General features: G+C 51.4%; 1 protein-coding gene across 4 annotated transcripts in view; it reads left to right on the plus strand.

Moving 5' to 3' along the window:
* PASK (PAS domain containing serine/threonine kinase) overlaps positions 1 to 22867 on the plus strand; it is a 51056-nt gene that overhangs the window by 543 nt on the left and 27646 nt on the right. For 2 of the 4 annotated variants that reach the window (XM_011929551.1, XM_011929552.1), the window contains exons 2-9: positions 5911 to 6151; positions 8519 to 8751; positions 9189 to 9359; positions 10248 to 10388; positions 10971 to 11105; positions 13402 to 13662; positions 15130 to 15298; positions 18200 to 18356. In XM_011929551.1, coding sequence (XP_011784941.1) covers positions 5953 to 6151; positions 8519 to 8751; positions 9189 to 9359; positions 10248 to 10388; positions 10971 to 11105; positions 13402 to 13662; positions 15130 to 15298; positions 18200 to 18356 — 1466 coding nt within the window. In that variant the 5' untranslated portion in view covers positions 5911 to 5952. The remainder of the gene's footprint in view (positions 1 to 5910; positions 6152 to 8518; positions 8752 to 9188; positions 9360 to 10247; positions 10389 to 10970; positions 11106 to 13401; positions 13663 to 15129; positions 15299 to 18199; positions 18357 to 22867) is intronic. The other 2 variants (XM_011929553.1, XM_011929555.1) reach the window with 2 other exon arrangements.

A 22867-nucleotide genomic window follows, 5' to 3' on the forward strand; every position in this document is an offset into this window, starting at 1 on the left:
CTCAGCCGGCGCCGCGGGGTGGGGGGCGCGCGCCGCCAGCGCTCCTGATTCCAGCCCAGACCTGGACTTGAGCCTTAATCTTTTCACGAGTTTTTCTTTCCCAGACTACGGCAGGGGCAGTCTTGAGACCTTTCTCCTCCTTACCTTTCGCATCAGTACCATTGGATGTCGATTTTTCTCTTAGGGCCTGTTTCCTCTCTTCATCCTTCTGCTGCTACCTTAAGACTTTATAATTTCTTGCCTGGATTACTGTAGCCTTTCTTCTGCTTTCCAGCCTTGCCCTGACATGGTCCCTGGAGTACTTTGTAAAATGCGTATCTGGCCATGTTACTCCTAAGCATTAAATCCTTAAAAGTTCATTTTGGGGATAAAATTAAGACTGGGCAGGCATAGGAGGCTCTGGGGTCGTGCTTGGCCCCTCCAGGCCCACGTCCATCTACTGTTCTGGGTACTGACCTCGTCTCTGGGAGCCTTTGCCTCTGAAAGACTTCTTCACTCTGCTTGGAAGGGCTCGGCTCTGCAGGTGCCTCCTCCAGGACTGACATCCTTCCTGTGTTCTACCGCACTGGTCACCTTTTTGGCCTCATCCTGAAACTGGTTCTGCTTTTAATTGTGCAGCTGTGCTGAGAGCAATGGGAGCTATTTGCTTCTTAGCTTATGTTCTAGTGGGAGAGAGACAGTTGCTTCTAGAAGTTTACCGAGATGCTCCTTGCATCTGTCCCTGCTTCTGTTTGGTCTGAGGTGGGGTCACTTGGGTCTTCTGGAATCAAAACTAGCAATGGGAATATGGTTACTCGGTGGCACCATTAGGTGCTGTCTGCTGGGTTTGTGTTCTGCAGCTCACCGTGGATACAAAGGACAATTCTAAAAATCTGGGCCTGGACGTGCAGGCATTTCTGGTTAGCATTTGAATCAAAATTTAGTGATCTAAGGTCGTGTGAAGCCAGGCTGTGTTCTTTCTTGAGGCCAGGCTGTGGCTGTGGAGTGCACGGGAGGTTCGAGGGGCCGGTGCTGCTCAGTGACTAACTGGCCCTGCGGACGGACCTCAGACGCCCCAGGAGGCATGGCAGGGGAAAAAGGATACATCTTACCTGCTGTCCTCCACGCTCTGGCAGAGGGTCCCATCAATTTCCCTCCTGGATACGCTTGTAATTCTCAGTAACCTAATTAAATTTCCACATCTTGATGTTTCAACTTTAGTTGGTATTTATTTATTTTCTCCCATGAAGGACAAAAAATTGCAGGCCCTTACCCTCCCTTCGCTTCCCCCCCCCCTTTCCATCTCATGGTAGTTACTTTTACAAAGAAGCTTCTGTAACATTTACAATATATTCTGAATAGTTATATTACTTTTTTATTATTTTATTTTTTGAGACAGGGTCTTGCTCTGTGGCCCAGGCTGGAGTGCAGTGATGCCATGTCCTCTCACTGCAGCCTCTGCCTCCTGGGCTCAAGCAATTCTCCCACCTCAACCTCCCAAGCAGCTGGGACTACCAGCGTGTGCCAGCACAACTTGCTAATCCTTAGTTTTTTTTTTTTTTTTTTTTGAGACAGAGTCTTGCTCTGTCGCCGAGGCTGGAGTGCAGTGGTGCGATTTCGGCTCACTGCCAGCTCCGCCTCCCCTGGATTCACGCTATTCTCCTGCCTCAGCCTCCCAAGTAGCTGGGACTACAGGCGCCCACCACCATGCCTGGTTAATTTTTTGTGTTTTTAGTAGAGATGGGGTTTCACCATGTTAGCCAGGATGGTCTCAATCTCCTGACCTCGTGATGCGCCGGCCTTGGCCTCCCAAAATGCTGGGATTACAGGCATGAGCCACTAAACCCGGCCTAATTTTTTTTTTTTTTTTTTGTAGAGATGGGGTCTCCCTATGTTGTTTAGGTTGGTCTCGAACTCCTGGGCTCAAGCAATCTTCCTGGCCTCCCAAAGTATTGGGTATATTACTTTTTAAAATAAAGTTTTGTAACATTGACATTGCAATCTGAAGAGTTATATTTTTTAGAAATTAAGGCTTTCTAACATAATGTATTCTGAAGAGTTTTATTACTTTTTTAAGAAAGTAAGGTTTTACAACATTTACAATGTATTCTGAAGCTATCATTAAGTGTCCTGAGCTTTGTCTATAGGTTGGTTCTAAAAGTAGAAAAAAACTGCCTCACACTGTAATCATGTCGTTGTTATTGATTGTAGCAATAATTAGTGCATTGGGAGGCTTAGAGAAGGAGATGTAAACCTGTGACTAAATGTCCCATTCAGCGTTGCTGCTTGTAGGAAAGCGGCACACTCGAACCCCAGACCCCGTGTGTAATTTCTTTCCAGCCTCCTACACATCTGCAGGTTTGCAGAGCCTTTGCCTTCTAGGGTCCTAGATTGGATTTGCGTGTAGAACATCTCTGAATTTTTTGACTGTATCCGTTGAGTCATACAAAGGAATAAAGGCAATGTTAGTCATGAATTTTATCAGCAGAGTGGATGCATTTGAACCCTTCACGGAAATTAGGAAATCAGAGAACCTGTGCCCTTGTGCCTCTTCCCCACTCTAGCACCTGCCTGACCCAGAGGGAACACCTGCCTAAAGTTTAGGTTTACCAGTCTCTTATTTAAGAAGTAGTTTAGTCACATAGGTGTGTTTCCCTGAACTGCTTATTTAGATTATTTCTTGACAAAGGAATCCTCCTGCTGATTGTCTTCTGAAGCTTGATTTTTTCCACTCATGTATGGCTAAGATTCACCCTTGTGTGTAGTTCATTTGTTTTCACTGCTGTAATTGGTGGTATGAATATACCAGAATTTAAAATTATCTTCTTGTTGATGAGTATTTGGATTTCATTTCTTTTTTTTCCTCCCTCCCTCGCTTCCTCCCTTGCTCCCTCCCTTTCTTCCCTCATTTTTTCCTGCCTATCTTTGCCATTGAGAACCATACTGTCCTGGACATTCTTGTGTCTTCTTAACTGTGTGCAAGAATTTCTCTGGAATATAAATCTAAGTGGAAAGTGCTGTGTCCATATAGACAAATGTTTGACTTGAATTGTTTTCTAAAGAGATTATGTTAATGTATTAAGATGTAATTCCTGTTGATCCAAATCCTTTTTGACATTGGGTATTATTAGATTCTTAATTTCTGCTGACTTAGTATGTATAACATTATCATGATTAGGATTTCCTCTCCTGTAAAACGCTTGTTCCTATTTCTTGTCATTTTTCTATTGGGCCATGTGTCTTTAAAAAATGTTTAAACTTTAAATAGTTTATCTTTTAAAGTTATTCTGGATATTAATTTTCTGTTGGTTATGTATGTGGCAAATCTCTTCTCCCAAATTGTGGCTCATTCTTTTTCTTTATGGTATTCTTTGTGAACCTGTGTTCTCATTTTTTTTTTTTTTTTTTTTTTTGAGATGGAGTCTTGCTGTGTCACCAGGCTGGAATGCAGTGGCATGATCTTGGCTCATTGCAACCTCCACCTCCCAGGTTTAAGCGATTCTCCTGCCTCTGCCTCCTGAGTAGCTGGGACTACAGTTGCGTGCCACCATGCCCAGCTAATTTTTGTATTTTTAGTAGAGATGGGGTTTCACCATGTTGGCCAGGATAGTCTCGATCTCTTGACTTCGTGATCCTCCTGCCTTGGCCTCCCAAAGTGCTGGAATTACAGGTGTGATGTGTTCTCAATTTTAATGTTAAATTTATTAATCTTATTTTATAACTAGAATTTTCTGTGCCTTGTTTAAGAAAACTTTCCCTACTCCAAAGTCTTACAGATAGCCTCTTCTAAAAACTTAGTGATTTTATTTTATATTTTATTTGGTTTGACAGGCCTCGCTTTGTTGCCTAGGCTGGCCTCCATCTCCCTGGGCTCAAGCAACTCTCCTGCCTTAGCTTCTAGAGTGGCTGGGGACTATAGGTGCAGGCCATGAGGCCTGTCTGGCTAAAAAGTTTAGTACTTTGACTTAGATCCGGCCACTGCACTCCAGTCCGGGCGACAGAACGAGACTCCGTCTCAAAAAAAAAAAAAAAGGCCATGTGAAGATGCATACAAACAGGGAGAAAGCTCTGTGATGGTGAAGGCAGAGACTGGAGGGATGCAGCCACAAGTCAAGAACACTAAAGATGGCCAGCAGTCACCAGATGCTAGGATAAGTCAAGGGGTGGGGACTCCTCGGAGTTGCATACTGGAAGAGGTAGTGTTGGGAGGGCCGGCTCCCCTTTCCTCTCCACGCCAGGCCTGCCTTGTCTTGGAAGAGCCTCGTGCGGGCATCCTGCTAGCTTGTCCAAGCTCGCTATCCTTGGAAGGCTGCTCCTCAGCCAGTTCACGGGTCTAGGTGTGCCGGTGTGGGAGGACCTGGCTGGAAAGGGGCCTGTGTAGGTCTTAGAAGTGGGCACCAGACCCTTTGGTTGGAACCCTGGGGTTCTGGATACCCAGAAGTTGGTCCAGAAGAGGGGATATGGGGTCTCGGTGGGCGTGCCTTGGCCCCAGGTCTCCTCATTTTATGGAGGAAACTCCAGCCATGGTTCTGGTATTGGCCACAGCCTCCTCTTGTGTTTAAAGCCTGGATGATCAGGTGGGGGCTTCCTTCCAGTAGAGGAAGTCTTGCTTGAAGGGCTCTTTTTGTTGAGTTTGGCCATGAGGACAGGATGCAGGATGGAAGTCTTCAGTGTCTCCACTCTGCAGGGTGGTCACATGAATGTATACATGTGACAAGACTGCATGGAACACAGGCTCACGTGCACACACACACACACGCATGGACACATGCACACACACACAGGCACACAGATGGTCACGTGCACATGTGCATGCACTTGCACGGACATACACGCTCACGCGCACACACACACGCATGGACACGTACGCACGCGCATACACTCACATGTACACATATGCGCACTCACACTCACACATGCACGTGCACACACACATGCACACACACACGTGCAGGTAAATGCCTTGAAATCTGGATGGTGCTGATGGATGGTATCAAGTCAGTTTCCTGGCTGTGACACTCTCCTGTAAGATGTCACCATGAGAGGGAACTCAGTGAAGAGTATGTGAGATTTCCCTGTATTTCCACCCTGTATCAGCATTTGAATCATGTATAAGAGAAAAGCTAAAAAGACAAATCTCTGGTGCCAGGCCTATCTCTAGGAGACGTGGCCTCTTGGCCATGGCCCCTGTGACCTCACTTGTTGGCAGCGCCCAGGTGATTCTGTGTGCAGCTGGTTAGATGGTCAGGACTCACTGTTTAGGGGAAAGCTGGGACCATGGGAGCTGTGCAGCCCCCCACGCTGATGGGTTCATCGTGACCTGGCAGTGTTTTCAGTTGGTGTGTACTTGCAGCCCCTGCCTTCCCTCATGACTCCTTCCCACCCTGTTCTTTGTTTTCCTCTCTCTCTCTTTCCCTCTTTCCCATATCTTCCTATGTATTTTTCTTGGAAAGAACTTCTTTTTTTCAGAGACAGAGTCTCACTCTATCGCCCAGGCTAGAGTGCAGTGGTTTGATCTTGGCTCACTGCAAGCTCTGCCTCCCGGGTTCACGCCATTCTCCTGCTTCAGCCTCCTGAGTAGGTGGGACTACAGGCACCCACCACCACGCCCAGCTCATTTTTTGTATTTTTAGTGGAGACGGAGTTTCACGGTGTTAGGATGGTCTCAACCTCCTGACCTCGTGATCCGCCCGCCTCAGCCTCCCAAAGTGCTGGGATGACAGGCGTGAGCCACCGCGTCCAGCCCGGAAAGAACTTCTTTTACCACCACTTTGGGCCGAGCGTTCTCCCATCACAGGTTCTGACCTGGGACGGCAGTTGGGGGTGTATGTCTTTTGGGGCTGAGCTGAACTCAGCATTACGAATTAGTTGGTTAAACTGTCTTTATGTTTTTGCTTTGCAGATGTTAATCAGCTTCACGTTGTTTTCTAGTTGTTAGAGGTGGAAGCTTGGCAATTGGCCTCCCTTCTTTCCATGGAGGACAGGGGCTTAACTAAGGCCTTTGAAGAGGACCAGAGATGCTTTTCCCAGAGCCTCCCCTTGCCAGTGCCAGCAGACGGCCCAGCTGCACAGACCACTGCCAAGCCCAGCAAGTCGTTTTCCTCAGCCCACAGACATCCGAGCAGAAGGAATGGGCTTTCCAGACTCTGCCAGAGCAGGACGGCGCTGTCCGGTAATGACCTTCGACCACTGCAGGCCTTAGCGCACGGAAATACAAATGTGGAGTTGCTCTGTGTTCTCACGGAAACCCTCTCACCAGTGGTTAAAGTCACTCTGTGTCTGCAGAGAAAAGTTCATGGTTTAGGTGCTCGGCTCGCGCTGGCAGGTGACTGCGGCTGGACCCTTCCTGCTGCTTTTGCTCTGCTGTGATTCCCAGGCATCTGGTGCTTCTGTTCAGGCAGCAGGTGGAACTCACCTTCACATTTCAGGGTCAAGTTACAGCAAAATGTTATTTCTTACTTCAGAGTGTGTGAGAACGCTCTTCTAGGTTAGGCTGTTTTACTAGGGAAATTCCGCTTTGCTCATGCATTTACTGAGCTAAATGCAGTTTAGCTGGTGGACCAAGAATCATGGGGCAGAAGTCTGTCGGTGCCTCCTATGTCTAAGCACCCCAAGGGTCTGGGCCATGGTGAGGAAGAAAGCGTCACTTGCCTTTGAGGGGCTGTCTGATGGAGGCACTTGGGGAGACGGCAGGCTGTGTGCTTGAAGTGGGGGTAGACCTGGAAAATGGGGAAGTGGGGCACAGAGCTGCAGGAAATGGCTCTGTGTGCAGGAAACGGCTGGGGGTCTGGTCTCCAGGCTGAGGAGCACTTCAGCACTGGAGGAGGAGGGTGCTGGAGCTGAGCTTGTGCACTGGGGTGTCTCGATGGCATTTGTGCTTGCTTCGTGGCCTTTATCAGGGTTTGCTGAGGATGGCGGTATATAGGCTGAGCAAGAGATGGTGGGGCGGATCGGGGTTTATCGATTATAGAACAGGCTCCTCTAGAGGGACGTGAAGCACTGCCAAGTCCTTTGAATATTAAGCTGTTGCTTGTAGTATTCTGGCGAGTAGTTTTGTTGTTCTAACTATTGAAGTTTAAGGCTAAGCATAGTGGGGTCTCTAATCCCAGTTTGACTCTTAGCTATTGTGTGTTCAGAAATTTTATGAGGGTGCAGAGCGGAGGGCCCTGTGGCGAGCACCCGGGTTACTGCAGGGAGGGCTGGGCTGGGAGGCATGCAGTGCCTTTGGGAGTGGGCTTCACCCAGGCGCTGATCAGGAACGTTCTCAGTGAGTGTTGACAGGTGTGTTCCTGTTTTGGAGCATCATTCTGGTGGCTGCATGAGGAACAGGGGTGGGAGCCAGAGGCACAGGACCTTGAGACAGGAGGAGGAGCTGCGCTTGGTGACTGCTGTCTAGGAAGAGGTGGGGTGAGAGAGGGGCTGGATGGCCATGTGGTTTCCAGCCTCAGAGAATGGTTGCGGTCAGGCCACTCACTGAGAAAGTCAGGGTTCCTGGATAAAGGACACGGAGGGGAGGGGATGGGAGAGAAGTGGAAGGGCCAGGTCTCGAGTGCTTGGTTTTGAGCACTGGAAGAAGGCAGCTGGTGTCTCCTGAGATAGGGAAGAGGGAGAGTGGGCCGTGGGAGGTCCGGGCTGGAGGTGTGAGTGTGGGAGTCTTCAGTGCATTTCTAGTTTAGATGTATTTTAAGCTACCGAGGAATGGGTGAGATGGAACCAGGGTCACTGAGAGGTGAGAGGGTGGGAGGTGGGGGAGCCCAGGTGCCCAAGGAAGGTGGTGTGGGAGGAGGGTGAGGTCTGAGGAATGACTGGGCTGAGGGTATTGGGAGCCATTGGAGGCATTGCTGAGAGTGAGAACGCTGCACAAGGAGCTCTTGAATCAAAGGACGCCTCCAAGGAGTAAGTGATGGGGCACCTGCCGGAGTAGCTGTGGGGTCTTGGAATGACTGACGAAGGACAGACAGTGGGAAGGAAGGGACCTTTGAATGTGATTAAGCTGTTTTGGTTTTTGAGACAAGGTCTCGCTCTGTTGCTCAGGCTGGAGTGCAGTGGCGCAATCATAGCTCACTGCAGTCTCAAACTCCTGGGCTCAGGCAATCCTCCTGCCTTAGCCTCCTGAGTAGATAGGACTGCGGGGGCACACCACCATGCCCAACTAATTTTTAAAAATTTTATTTTTAGTAGGGACCGGGTCTCGCCGTGTTGCCCAGGTTGGTCTTGAATTCCTGAACTCAAGCAGCCTTCCTGCCTCAGCCTCCCAAAGAGCTGGGATTATAGGCACGCCTGGCTTTGAGTGTAATTTAGACACAGAAGTGTTGCTCTTGTGCTGTTCATGCTTCCGAGTAGACCTGGTGGTTGCCTCAGTGGATTCTGGGGACCGTGTTCAGACACACGATGAGAGTGTGCGTTAGCTGTGCAGACTGACTTAATCCTTAGATCTTTTTGCAGGAGTTAAGGGCAAGGGCTGTGTGCTTTGCCGTTTCAGAAGGTGGACTCTGGCAGCTGTGTGAAGTCTAAAGCTTTGCTTCGCTTCTCTTTTCAGAAGACAGATGGAGCTCCTACTGTCTGTCATCACTGGCTGCCCAGAATATTTGTACAAGTAAACTGCACTGCCCTGCCGCCCCCGAGCCCACGGACCCGGCCGGGCCTGGGGGCAGTGTGTCCTGCTGCTCCCTGCTGCGGGGACTGTCCTCAGGGTGGTCCTCACCCCTGCTTCCGGCCCCTGTGTGCAACCCTAACAAGGCCATCTTCACTGTCGATGCCAAGACCACAGAGGTATTTGCTTCTGTTTTAGATCCAGCTGTATAGATGTGGATTTGGGGTTTGTGCCTTAAACCTGGGATTCGTGTGTTTTAATGCAATTAGAAAAACATTTGGGCACTTTGGGAGGTGGGAAGATCGCTTGAGCCCAGGAGTTCAAGACCAGCCTGGGCAACAGCAAGATCCCATCTCTACAAAGAAATTAGCCAGGTGTGGTGGCACACACCTGTAGTCCCAGCTACCAGGGAGGCTGAGGCAGGAGGATCACTTGAGCCCAGGAGTTCAAGGCTGCAATGAGCTACGATTGCACCACTGCACTCCAGCCTGGGCAAGAGTGAGACCCTATCTGTCAGGAAAAGGCTGACTTCTGTGTGGTCCTCCTGGGCTGTTCTCGGCAGCTGGTGGAGCTGCTGGGGATGTCTGCATCCTTGTTCCTCTTTGTGATTCCTCAGATCCTGGTTGCTAACGACAAAGCTTGCAGGCTCCTGGGGTACAGCAGCCAGGACCTGATTGGCCAGAAGCTCACACAGTTCTTTCTGAGGTCAGATTCCGATGTGGTTGAGGCCCTCAGCGAGGAGCATATGGAGGCTGACGGCCACGCTGCGGTGGTGTTCGGCACGGTGGTGAGTGGGTGCGGGTGCAGAGCTCAGTCTGGCCTCAAGACCAGCAGCGTACGGCAGGAAGAGCTCGGTGTTCCCCACAGGAGCTCTGCTGGGGGTTGGGTGGCACCAGGGCACCTCAGCTTCTTCAGCTGAAAATGTCATCCCAGGTGCCGTTTCCCTGCTTTAGCTGCAGTGGGGGTGGGGGCCCTTTAAAAACGAATCGTCACAGGAATGGACACTGTGGCTGTGGCTGGACTCCCGGGGGTTGTTGTGGGTGGCCCTTGCTTTGTTTGAGGGCTGTAGCTTCACTAGTGTTTTGCAGTCCTGCTGGGCACCACATCAGATTCTCAAGAGTATTATGATTTTATTGTCTATTGATTTTTACATTCTGTTTGGTGTTTGTGGGAGTGGGCAGGGCTGTGGGCCTGGAAGTGTTTCCCTAGACAGTGTTGATTCTCTCACCTGTGCCGTGTGTCCAACCTGGACATTGACAGGTGAGCTGAGTTGGATGTGGAGGACTGAGCCCAAAGCATGGAAAAAGCTTAGCACCAATTGTATCAGAAAATCACTGGTTCAAGCAACTGACTACTAAGAAGAAAAAAATTTAAGATATTCACCATGTGTTGGTGTCTGTTTCTTTAAGAAATAACAGATACTGCTTTTTTCACCCTGCAATATTACCATGAACTGAGAATGAAATCAACTCTCTTGATAAAACTTGCACTTGGAGATTTTAATGTTCAGTATCAGAAATCTTGTTTGTGCTTTGGTAAATTTCTGAAATGAAGGACAGGTAAGCAGAAGTTGAAAACGTTGCAGTGCCTGGAGTTTGGGCCTCCTGGAGGTCGGTGCTCCACCCAGACTGGTCTTTTGGGTCCATGGCATGCAGGTGCGAACCTGTCTCCACAGGTGGACGTCATCAGCCGTAGTGGGGAGAAGATTCCAGTGTCTGTGTGGATGAAGAGGATGCGGCAGGAACACCGCCTGTGCTGCGTGGTAGTCCTGGAGCCCGTGGAGAGGGTCTCGACCTGGGTTGCTTTCCAGAGCGATGTGAGTGTGCAACTTTGCCTCATGTCTCACAGATGCTGGAGCCGGCGTGGTTCTCCTCTTCAGCAAGTGCTGGTCCCTGTCTCATTCTTTTGGGAAGAAAGAGAGGATGAGGAGCCTGGAGGGTGTGCCCAGTGGTGCCCTCACTGATTGTGTATGCTTGGGCAGGGAACGAACCTCCCATACTTCAGTTCCTCACCTGTAAACCGGGGCATGATCATAACTCCTCATAAGGTTGTTTCAACATTTAAATGAGATGATATGTGTCATACCCCCGGAATAGCAGCTGGCATTAGGGGCAGCCCTCACGTGTGAACTGGGATGTTATTAATGAGCTGTGGTGTGGGCCAGGCTCCTGAAGCACAAGAAAGCCCACAATTTAGGTACATCTCTGGTAGAAGGAGAAAGATGGTGATACTCTTATCCAATTCGTGTGTGTATGTCTCTTGCACTTCCGATGGAGAAATCATGTTGGGGTCTTGCTTATGAAAATAAGCAAGCTTAGTTAGAAAATATTGAAGCTTAGTGAAATTTACAGCTGGAGCGCAAGAAGCTTTTAGGATAAGCACTGGACTTTTCCTCCAGGGCATCATCACGTCATGTGACAGTCTCTTTGCTCATCTTCACGGGTACGTGTCTGGGGAGGACATGGCTGGGCAGCACATCACAGACCTGATCCCTTCTGTGCAGCTCCCTCCTTCTGGCCAGCACATCCCAAAGGTAGGGCTCCTGACCTCCTGCACTGTGCGATGGGGTTGAGTTCTTAGCTCTGAATCCATATCCAGAGACGCAGACCAAGGGTTTCGGAAGGCGGGGCGGCCTTGAGGGTGGGATGTACTCAGTTTTGAGCTTCCTGTGCGCTGAGGCCTTGACCAAGGGCGGGAGCCTATGTGTTCTCCCAGCTGACCACTCCTGTCCCCTGAGTCTTGTCCCTGGAGCCTGCTGGGGGCATGTGTTGGGATCTGTCTTCAGGGAGGACTGGCTGATTGTTGGGTTTCCCCTCAAAGCAGGACGGCCTTGTCAGCCGGTCGGGGGCTGCGAGAGCAGCGTTGGAGGGCAGTGGAGGTTGGGGTATGATCTGAGGCTTCAGTAGTCATCCGAATCCTCCAGGTTGCCTGTTTCCCACCTAGTGTGTGGCTTTCACACAGGGGACCCCATTACTTGAGCTGAACTGATGTCACACCCCAACAGCCTGCAGGGTGGGGCAGGACAGTTGGTTTTGGCTGAAGTCAGCTCTGGGGCAGTAAGAAGTAGATCTTTTCAGGACATCCACAGGAACTCCCCACTTTTCTGTCTTGCCTTAAACCAAGACCTTCACCCTCTGAGCCTGTCATTTACTATTTTAAGCTTCCCAGCTTGGTTGGAAGCCCTGCTCCCCGCCACGTTTGTTCTCTCTGTGCCCTTTGCTCTAAAGCAGTAGCCACTTGGGCCTCAGAGCGGGCAGGAGCATCAGCCGTTGCCACTACTCCGGGAGGCTGCTGGGCAGCATCTGCCGAGTCTGAGCAGAAGCAAACCTCTGACCCGTCTGAGCCATGTGTTCAAAGGAATGTGCACTGGAAAACATGCGTGAGCGTGTTCTCAGCAGCAGCACTGTTCCTAGTAGCCCCACGCTGGAGCCACCTAACACCCCGCAGCAGCAAATCGAGACAGACCCTGTGAGCCGTGGAAAGGGGACCCTGTGTCCCGCTCATTCCTTGGCTGGCTCACTGGGGCCTGCGGCCATGTGAGGTTCGGCAGAACTGGGTCAGGGCCTGTGTTTGCCACAGGGAGCCTGGGGTCTTGAGTTCTGACCTTGACTAGGGGCAATGCTATGTTCAAGACAGGGTAGATGAGCTGCCCTGCCTGCCTCCGACACAGGCCCCTCCAGTTCTCTCATTTTACAGGGTGAGCCTTTAAACAAGGGCGGACACACAGGCCTAGATCCAGTTTGCCATCTTGTAACTATAAAGGGAAGAAACTTAAAAATTTTTGGTTTGGGCCGGGCGCGGTGGCTCATGCCTGTAATCCCAGCACTTTGGGAGGCTGAGGCCGGAGGATCACCTGAGGTCAGGAGTTTGAGACCAGCCTGGCCGACATGGTGAAACCCCATCTGTACTAAAAATACAAAAATTAGCTGGGTGTGGTGGCAGGCGCCTGTAATCCCAGCGACTCAGGTGGCTGAGGCAGGAGAATCGCTTGAACTTGGAGGTGGAGGTTGCAGTGAGCCAAGATTGTTTCACCGCACTCCAGCCTGGACGACAGAGTGAGACTCCGTCTCAAACAAACAAACTTTGGTTTGGAGTGCTGTATTCATCAGGATTTAGTTGGGAAACTGAGTGCATTCCAAGTACTTAAAGCAGAGGGAATGCAGTACAGGGGTCTGGTTGTGTGAGTGATGGGGGAGCCGAGAAGGCCGCTGAGAGCTGAGCGACAGTGGGAACCACTGCCCCCCAGGCAGGAGGGATGAGGATGGAGGGAGGGACTGGGCCACCCACAGAGGTGGAAGCTGGGACGTTGCCCAAGGCTGAGAGGGGTGGGAGATCACATCCGCAGATGCACAAATGGTGCGGTGCGGCCTGTGGGGCCAGTATCCCGGGGCCAGAGCAAGGATGGCAGTTGCCAGTGACGTGGCTGAGCCCCGAGCCTGAGCCCCACAGTCTTCCCTCCCTCCCTCCCTGCTGGTGCCTGGCCCCCTCAGTAGGGGTGTCTCACTTGCCCTGGGGTCGCTGTGCCTGCGGCGGCTCTGGACACTGAGTCCTCCCCACCCACAGAAGGGCTCTTTCCTGGGCCAGGCGGGCCCGGGAGGAGAGGAAGGCAGAGCAGTGTGGGTGTGAGATGTCCTGGGGACCTTCCCTGGTGACATGTGGGGTAGAAGTCAGGTCGGATGCAGCACAGATTCAGTGCAGTGTGGGTGTGAGATGTCCTGGGGACCTTCCCTGATGACATGTGGGATAGAAGTCAGGTCAGATGCAACACAGATTCAGTGCTCTGTCCGTGTGAAGCACGGCTTGAGCTAAACGACAAGCCTTTCTTTCAGAATCTCAAGATTCAGAGGTCTGTTGGAAGAGCCCGGGACGGCACCACCTTCCCTCTGAGCTTAAAACTGAAATCCCAACCCAACAGTGAGGAGGCGACCACCAGTGAGGCGGCCCCTGCGAGGGGCTACTGTGCATCTATCTGGGTGTTCTGCACCATCAGCGGCCTCATCACCCTCCTGCCAGATGGGACCATCCACGGCATCAACCATAGCTTTGCACTGACGCTGTTTGGTTACGGAAAGACCGAGCTCCTGGGCAAGGTGGGGTTGCCCTGGGCGCCTGACTCCCCGTTCCCTCCAAGGAAGCTGCTGTGCTCTGCAGTGCAGGCTTGCGTGTGGCACAGGCCTCGCACCTGGCAAGCTCTCCAGCTTGCACCTTTATCCAGGAGGGACCTTGGGTCCAGGGAGGGAGGTCCCTGCTGAGGGAGGTCCCTGCTCACAGCTGCCAAGCTCCTTCCTCTCTACCCCTCCCCAGCAGCCACCGTTGGAGGGAGGGAGAGGAGCACTGTGCCTCGAAGCCCTAGAGATATGGTCTGACTGATGGACCAGGGTTTACGACACAACTGCGGGGGTTCATTTCTCACCCTAGTAGAAATAATAAAAAGCAGCTAAGCTAAGTTGTAGTTAAGTTAAATTTAAGTTAGTTAAAAAGCAGTTAGCGTTCTTCCTGGATGCTGTGGGCAGTGTCCCATAGCTTTGAGGAAGCATCTGTCAGAGCAGCTCCTGGCCTGGGAGGCCCCACAATCCTTCTGTCCTGGGCACATGTCACTGTTCCGGCCACTAGTGAGCCGTGTGAGGTGAGGCTTGCAGACACAGGCTCCCAGATCCATGTAAACATGGGGCCAAAGGCCAGATGTCTGCTCCAAAGATGTGTCGATGTCGCTGTAACTTGCTGCAGCTATGTTTTTACGTTTTACTTAAGAAAAGGGGCCGGGCACAGTGGCTCACGCCTGTAATCCCAGCACTTTGGGAGGCCGAGGCAGATGAATCACGAGGTCAGGAGATCAAGACCATCCTGGCTAACACGGTGAAACTCCATCTCTACTAAAAATACAAAAAATTTCCAGGCACGGTGGCTCAAGCCTGTAATCCCAGCACTTTGGGAGGCCGAGACGGGCGGATCACGAGGTCAGGAGATCGAGACCATCCTGGCGAACACGGTGAAACCCCGTCTCTACTAAAAAATACAAAAAAACTAGCCGGGCGAGGTGGCGGGCGCCTGTAATCCAAGCCACTTGGGAGGCTGAGGCAGGAGAATGGCGTAAACCCGGGAGGCGGAGCTTGCAGTGAGCTGAGATCGGCCACTGCACTCCAGCCCGGGCGACAGAGCAAGACTCCGTCTCAAAAAAAAAAAAAAAAAAAAAAAAAAAAAAAAAAAAAAATACCCAAGAACCCCCCCCTCTTGGGAGGCTGAGGCATGAGAATGGTGTGAACCTGGGAGGTGGAGCTTGCAGTGAGCTGAGATAGCGCCACTACACTCCAGCCTGGGCGACAGAGCGAGACTCCGTCTCAAAAAAAAAAAGAAAAGGGGAAAAATCATGAATTACATGTTGAGCATCAGCGGGGCTTCAGGTGTGTCAAGGGACATTTGGCCCGAGGCCTCTCCCGACCTTGAGCGCGAACCCTCAGGGACTGGCTCTCCTTGTGTTCATTCCTCCCCCAGGGGGATGGTCCAGTGGGTCAGTGTGGATCCTCCAGGTTCTGACATGTCCCCACTTTGTTTTCTAGAACATCACTTTCCTGATTCCTGGTTTCTACAGCTACATGGACCTTGCGTACGACAGCTCATTACAGCTCCCAGACCTGGCCAGCTGTCTGGATGTCGGTGATGAGAGTGGGTGTGGGGAGAAAACCTTGGACCCATGGCAGGGCCAGGACCCCGCTGAGGGGGCCCAGGGTAAGACACGTCCTCCTCCTCCTGAATGCGCCTGCAGCTGCTAAGCCCCAGACAGCCCCGTGCCTCTGAGAGAGGGCTGGGAGGAACAGGAGCTATGGCCCCTCCAGAGGCTCGGGGGTGCTGGGGGCGCGGAGTGGGGGTGACTGTTTCCTGGTTTGATGTTCCTCTCTGTCTCAGGGGCTGTGACAGGTTATTCTTACAAATGTACGAGCATAGAGAAGAAGAATAGAAACCCCCCAAGATTGTATCACCTGTGTCCATAATATCCGAGACACGTCATCGGAGACACAGCTAACTGACAGTCTTAATATCCGAGACACAGCTAACTGACAGTCTTGTCTTTTCTAGGTAAACTTAGATAGCTTCGTGTAGTTTGAGTGAATCCATGTAGCAAATCGGATTACAGCTGACCCTTGAACAACTGGCTTTGACATTGGAGGGTCCACTTATACACGGATTCTTTTCAACCTCAGAAATCCAGTGTTGGTGGGAGGTGAAGTTGGCGTATATGGAGGGCTGACCTTCCGTGCACCTCCGTTCTGTGGGGTGGGCTGTGGGACTTGAGGGTGCTCGGATTTTGGCATTCTGGGGGTCCTGGGACCCATCCCCTGAGTGTACTAAGGGTTGACTGCAATTCCTAAATCGAATGTTCTACCAGTATTTCCTGGTTTAATTATATTTATCCCAAATAGTTTTAATTTAACATTTTAAATTATTTCGACAAATACTCCCGAGTCCCTTTCATATGCACAGTCTTAGGTGTGTGGCATGTGAAGACAAGCACACTGCCTCCTGTCCCGAGGGACCCACTCTGGCTGGGAGCAGTGGGGGGCAGTGGAACCCACTGATGTCCTGGCAGGGCCCATGCCTGAGCTCCTGGTAAGGAGCAGGCCCCTGGCTGCTTCCACAGTGCTCGCTTTTTTGTTGACAAGCATGGGGTGGGGGTGCACCCTGTCTCTGGCTCTGCCCTGGTGGGGACCCCGGGACCCTGCCTCCATGGGCTCTGCCCCCCTGGAGCGTGGGCTCACTGGGCATAGTTCTGGAGTCCTGGGCCAGGCTGGGGCTCAAGGATCTGGGTGATGGTGTGGCAGGGGAGTCGGGTGGGGGTCTCTGTTCTATGGAAGGACACAGTGGGCGTGAGATAAAGAGAGAGAGAGGCCCGTGCTGGCAGAAAGCACAGCCGCGTCGGGGCTCTGCATTGTGGTGGGGTCAGGCGGGTCGGCAGGTGCTGGCTTGCGAGGTTGTCCTGCGTGTGGTCACTCGGGTATTGAATGAGTGCGAAAGTGAATTTAATATAGTCACTGAGGAAAACTACAGCTTCACGGGACTGACCGGCCTTGTGAGATAAACATTCACCGTCAGACACTCACTCACCCAGACAAGCTTTCTGGGGTTTGAGTGAGTTCTTTGGCACACGCCCCCGGCCTCCTTCCCCACAGGGTCTCGCCTGGGGCGTTAGAAGCTGGATTGTAACATTTGCTTTAAAAGATGCTTTGTTAGGCTGTTGGTTCTCCTTACAATCCCTGCTTTCCTTAGCATATGGTTCCCCTCATCGTGTCTGGGTTTTTCTATCTCAAAATCTATCCTTTATACGAGCTTTTTCCTCTGGCACTGATGATATTCCCCTTCCCCTTTTTCCAGAATTCCAAATCCTGACCTGTGCGCGTACGCCTGTGTGTTTGGTACACGCTCTTTGTCGGATATTTGGTGGTTAGGGGAGGGGATCACAGCATTTCTGTGCCTCTCACATTGCTTCCTGAGGATGAATACTTAGAAGTGGAATTTCTGGTTTCAGAGAATGAACACTTTTGCTAGTTATTGTCAAAAATGCCTCTCGGAGAAGTTATGCCGAACCACCCAACAGTCCTGGTCATGGAGCAGGCTTCCCTTGGCTTGGGGCTAGGGTTTTTCCCCTGGGTCCTTCTTTTTCTTTTTTTTGAGACTGAGTTTCGCTCTTGTTGCTGAGGCTGGAGTGCAGTGGCACCATTTCGTCTCACTGCAACCTCTGCCTCCTGGGTTCAAGTGATTCTCCTGTCTCAGCCTCCCGAGGAGCTGGGATTACAGGCATGTACCACCACACCCGGCTAAGTTTTTATTTTTAGTAGGACGGGGTTTCTCCATGTTGGTCAGGCTGGTCTCGAACTCCCAACCTCAGGTGATCCACCTGCCTCGGCCTCTCAGAGTGCTGGGATTACAGGTGTGAGCCACCGTGCCCGGCCTCCCAGGGTCCTTCCTAATGCAGGCTGCTTTCTCTCATGTAACCAAGAGACATTCATCCCCTACCATGTGCCAGACTGTGTTGCGGGCAAACACCCCTGCCCTCATGGGGACTGGAGGAAGCCAGGTGACACGTGGAGCCCAGGAAGCGGCCAGAGCTCAGGAGGAAGGCAAAGAGGGCGTGCAGTCTTAGACTTGGGGGCCCAGGAGGCCTAGGGAAGCCTCGTAGATAGCCAGGTACAGTGTTTCTGGGATCAGGAGCCACGATCCCAGGGCCTCTAATACTTCAGGTATGGCAGGGAGGTGGGGATGGCTGGCCAGAGAGGGCCAGGTGGAGAGACCTGGGGGAGTGAGGCCACAGGGTTGGGGGGCCATGGCCAAGACTTTGACTTCTACCCAGAGTCAGATGGGAGCTGTTGGAGGGTTGTCAGCAGATGAGGGCTGTGCTCTGACTTGGGTGTTAATAGGATCATGATAGCTGGCTGCGGGTGTCCTGGGCCAAGCAACAGGGAGACAGGAGGCAGAGAGAGGGCGCTGGTTTGAACCTGGGACGCCTGGGGTGGTGAAAGGTGGTCAATGCTGGTAATGCTGTAAAGGAGCCTCAGTGAGTTCCAGGCAAATGAGCAGATTCGTTTTAGGGAGTGTCTGTAAAGAGCACACACTCTTTTTTGGTGTTGCTGCCAGATCCAAGGATCGATGTCGTGCTTGCTGATGGCCACATTGTGCCCCAAGATGAGACCCAGAAGCTAGTGGAAAGCCAGGACATCTTCACCAGGACTCAGACTGATCTGGGGACTGGAAGCCAGCTCCTTTCCTGCCTCTCTCCTCAGCCTGCTCCAGGGTAAGTCCCTTGGTGGGAGGTTGCAGGTTTAGTAAAAGGCCAGGCAGATGGTAAGTGAATGAGGAACATGTCAGAGAGAAATATTCAGCCTATTATTCATAGTAATATTGAAAACTCACATGTGTTGAGCGCCTGCTCTGTTCCACACACAGTGACAGCTGGGTTTTCTGCACTGCCTGGCTGAGTCCTTATCAGCCTGTATGGGAGGGCACCGTGGTGTTACTATCTGACTGGAGGGATAAGGAAGCAGTCTGTGGAGAGTTCCAGATTGTTTAGGTAGATTTCAGAGAACTGATGAAAACATACCATGATTTTATCATTTTCTTTTTTTTTTTTTTTTTGGGACACGGTCTCGCTCTGTAGCCCAGGCTGGAGTGCAGTGGTGCCATCTCGGCTCACTGCAAGCTCTGCTTCCCGGGTTCATGCTATTCTCCTGCCTCAGCCTCCCAAGTAGCTAGGACTACAGGTGCCTGCCACCACGCCCGGTTAATTTTTTGTATTTTTTTTCAGTAGAGACAGGGCTTCACCGTGTTGGCCAGGATGGTCTCAATTTCCTGACCTCTTGATCTGCCTGCTTCGGCCTCCCAGAGTGCTGGGATTAATTTTATCATTTTCAAAGTCATACGAATCTGTTCTCTTTGCATATTTTAAAATATTCTATTTAGAGTAAAAGAAGTTTATATTAGAGAATTAGGAACATTTGGAAAAGTAGAAATAAAAACTTGTTCTATTCTCATAGTCCTATTGTGCATAGCATGTGTGTGTGTTTTTAACCCATTTTCTTCTTCATCATCTTTTTTTTTTTTTTTTTTTTTTGAGACAGTCTCACTCAACCGCCCAGGCTGGAGTGCAGTGATGTGATCTTGGTTCTCTGCAACCTCTGCCCCCTGGGTTCAAGCGATTCTCCTGCCTTAGCCTCCTGAGTAGCTGGAACTACAGGCGCCTGCCACCACGCCTGTCTAATTTTTGTATTTTTACTAGAGACGCGGTTTCACCGTGTTGGCCAGACTGGTCTCAATCCCTTGACCTCATGATCCACCCACCTTGGCCTCTCAAAGTGCTGGGATTACAGGGGTGAGCCACTGCACCTGGCCCAGAATCTTTTTTCATGCACAGTTTGCAGTAAAGGTACCCAAGCTGTAGGTGCCCAGGTGGTACAGGACCCTTTCTTGGCTGCCTGCAGACCCCGGGTCCCTTCCTGCACTGTGCCCTCTACATCCTGCTGCCCTGGGTCAGGGCGGAGGTTAGACTGCCTGACGTCAAGCCTGGTGCACCATTGCCTTCTGTCCACCTTCTGCTCATCGCTGTGTCTGTGATATTTATCCACCTTGTTGTGTTTTCTAGTCTTGAAATTATTTTTAAAAATATGTAATAGATACATATAAAATATGTATGTTTAAAAATATGTAATATATGAATATGTGTTTTTTTTAAATTATAGAAGAATAATGGTAAAAGTGACAGTTCCCTTGGCCGTCTTCCAATCCCCCTCCTCCAATCCCACTCTTTCCCCCAGGGAACCGCAGTCAGCAGTTAGAACCTTCCAGGCCTTCTTCTATGCATTCAACTATAGTTGTATATTATAATTTTATGTGTGTGTGGGCATATGTGTGCTCACGTGTAACTGCTTCTTTCCCTTAGCACAGCTGGGATTATACCGTGCACACTGTCCTAAATGTGTGTGTATGTGTATGCACATGCATGTCCTGCAGATCTTCCTCTACAGGCCCCCTCGGAACTGAAGGCTCCTGGATGGCATCCTAGCTCATGAGCCACCGTCCCACTGGCTGACGTGCTGGTGCTTTCTCCTGTTTGCTTAGCCTCCCTGATTTTCCACTTGCCACTGTGTGTCCACGTTCAGTGACATGAGAGAGCAGCTGTTGGCTCTACTTGCTCTCCTTCCACTGTGTGGAACAGAGCAGGTACTCAACACATGTGAGTTTTCAATATTACTATGAATAATATTGCTGTGTGCACCTCTCCAGAGGTGCCACCAAGCTGAAATGGGGTGGCTGTAGTTGAGGGCCCAAGTCTGGCCCGTGGGTGCTCACAGCACTAGCGGCTGGGCCCCCTTGCCAGTGCTCCCCTTGTCTGGGACATCTCGGCAGACAGAGGCCACGTGGCCCGTTGCTCTCCTCAGGACCTTGGACACAACTCATCTGCCAGGACTTGGTTGTACCAAGGGAGTTGGCCAAGATCAGCCAATTCCTAATCTTTCTATTGGATTGGACGTTTTTGGATGTCAGAGTTCTAAGAGTTTGATTAGCATCTACTACACATCTAGTGCAGTTATGACTATAGAGATTTATCCATTCATTCAGCCGCTCAGTCACTCACTCGTTCACTTATTCAACAAATGAGCATTGCAGAAGACTTGAGGTGTCTTCCTGAGAACTGTGGTCTGGTCAGGACAATAAGCTGAAACAGTAAGAGAGAACAGGGGTAGGAAGCATGAAGGAAGGAGGTGAGCTGTACGGAGTGCTTTTGTGTTCTAGGGATTTAGGTTGGGTGCTTCCTCATAAGTTGTCTTCTTTAGTTTTCCTGGTAATCCTGGGAGTGCAGTCTGATTGTTAGCAAATGGATGCTGAAGCTGAGTGAATTGTTAGACTGTGGATCAGGTACTAGAAGAGACCCCAAGTGATGTGCTCAGACAGCTGGTGGGGGTCTCGGATCTCCACAGAGGCCAGGCCCTGGTGCATCCCCAGTGGAGGACCTGTGGTCCCTGGGGCTGCCCTGGCTTGAGGTCCCAGCAGCTCAAGGGACTGTGTGCACTTGGCAGATCACATCCTTCATGCCCTGACTGCATGCTGGCCAGAACTGAGTGGCATGGCGATGCCTGGCTGCCAGGGCAGCTGGAGGATGTCCTCGTGTTTCCTGAGTTGCTGTCCTGCTGAAAGTCAGAGATCCACAGTTTCACAATCTCTTAGCAAAAATTGTGAAACCCAAAATGCCCCCAACACTGAAATATTTTTCTTAGAATTGATGCTAAAAACATTGGATGGCCGAAGTGGCCCTGAGCGCGCATGGAGCTGTTCGTGGCTTTCCCTTGACCTCTGCAGGTTGAGTATTCAGAGGCCTTGCTGCAGACACAGGGCAGTGGATGCCCATGAGGCCCTCTCCAGCCTGCTGGGGTCTCCCTAGCAGGTGGCCATATGACTTTTCCGAAATCCCCAGACACATCTGGCCCAAGGGTTTTGATGGAAGGGCCGTGGACCCAGGTGACCGCGGAGAGGAGAACGGGTGCTGAGGCTGCAGCAGTCCACTACTCAGGCCCCAAGAGCATGGGTGGAGATGCAGGGCTGCCCAGGGGCCTCAGCTGTGTGTCCAGACTGTGCCCCAGAAGTTGCCCAGACTCTTTGGCAAGGGACTTCATGAGACCCTTGTGGTGTGCATTGGCCTCCTGCCTTACCTGGTCCTGCAGGAGGATGTGTGGTTTTCTAGCGTTTGCATGGGGTTTGTCTCAAGCATGGGATGGATAGAGAGGGAGAGGGAGGTGCAGGGGAGAGAGAGATGGGAGAGATGGAGGGAGAGATGCAGGCAGACGCAGACCCTCAGCCTGCCCCTAGTTCCCCTCAGAAAACTGCTTTTCCTCAGAACTTGGCTCAGAATCCCTTTCTCTGTGGAACCCACGCTTGGGTTGTACCCTTCCTCTTGGTCCTTTTTTTTTTTTTGAGATGGTCTTGGCCATTGCCCAGGCTGGAGTGCAGTGGTGTGATCACAGCTCACTGCAGCCTAGACTCTTGTGCTCAAGTGAGGTTCCCACTTCAGCTGCCCAAGTAGCTGGGACTACAGGTGTGTGTCACCATGCTGGCTGATTTTTTAATTTTTTGTAGAGACGAGGTCTCCCTGTGTTGCCTAGGCTGGTCTCGAACTCCTGGGCTCAGCCTCCCACAGTGCTGGGATTACAAGTGTGAGCCACTGTGCCCGATCCTGTGCTCTTCCTGAGCCTCTGGTGTACCTTTACTAGGTTGCTGACGTTAACCTGTTTGTCTGTCCCCGAGTGAGGGGGTGCGGTCACATTCTGTTCATCTGGTGCCCAGTGTCAATCTGTCGTGTGGAGGCCACAGTGCATGGCTGACAGGAGGCCTGGGTCCTTTGGCTCTGTAATCATCCTGTCTGGACTGTGGCAGCCTCCTCGTGGGTCACCATGTGCTGAATGCTGGGGGAGATTGTGTGCCACCTCTTAGGAGCCGCCCTCACCAGCCTCCTCTCTCTTTTTTGGCCCCTGTCCCCTTCTTTCTTTGTTTTTGTTTAAGACAGAGTCTTACTCTGTCACCCACGCTGGAGTGCAGTGGTGCAACCTCTGCCTCCCAGGCTAAAAACAATTCTCCTGCTTCAGCCTCCAAGTAGCTGGGATTACAGGTGCCTGCCACCATACCTGGCTAATTTTTGTATTTTTAGTAGAGACAGGGCTTTGCCATGTTGGCCAGGCTGGTCTCAAACTCCTGACCTCAAGTGATCCGCCCACCTTGGCCTCCCAAAGTGCTGGGATTACAGGTGTGAGCCACTGT

The sequence above is a fragment of the Colobus angolensis genome, unplaced genomic scaffold, assembly GCF_000951035.1.
Source record: "Colobus angolensis palliatus isolate OR3802 unplaced genomic scaffold, Cang.pa_1.0 Scaffold82, whole genome shotgun sequence".
Taxonomy (NCBI): Eukaryota; Metazoa; Chordata; class Mammalia; order Primates; family Cercopithecidae; genus Colobus; species Colobus angolensis.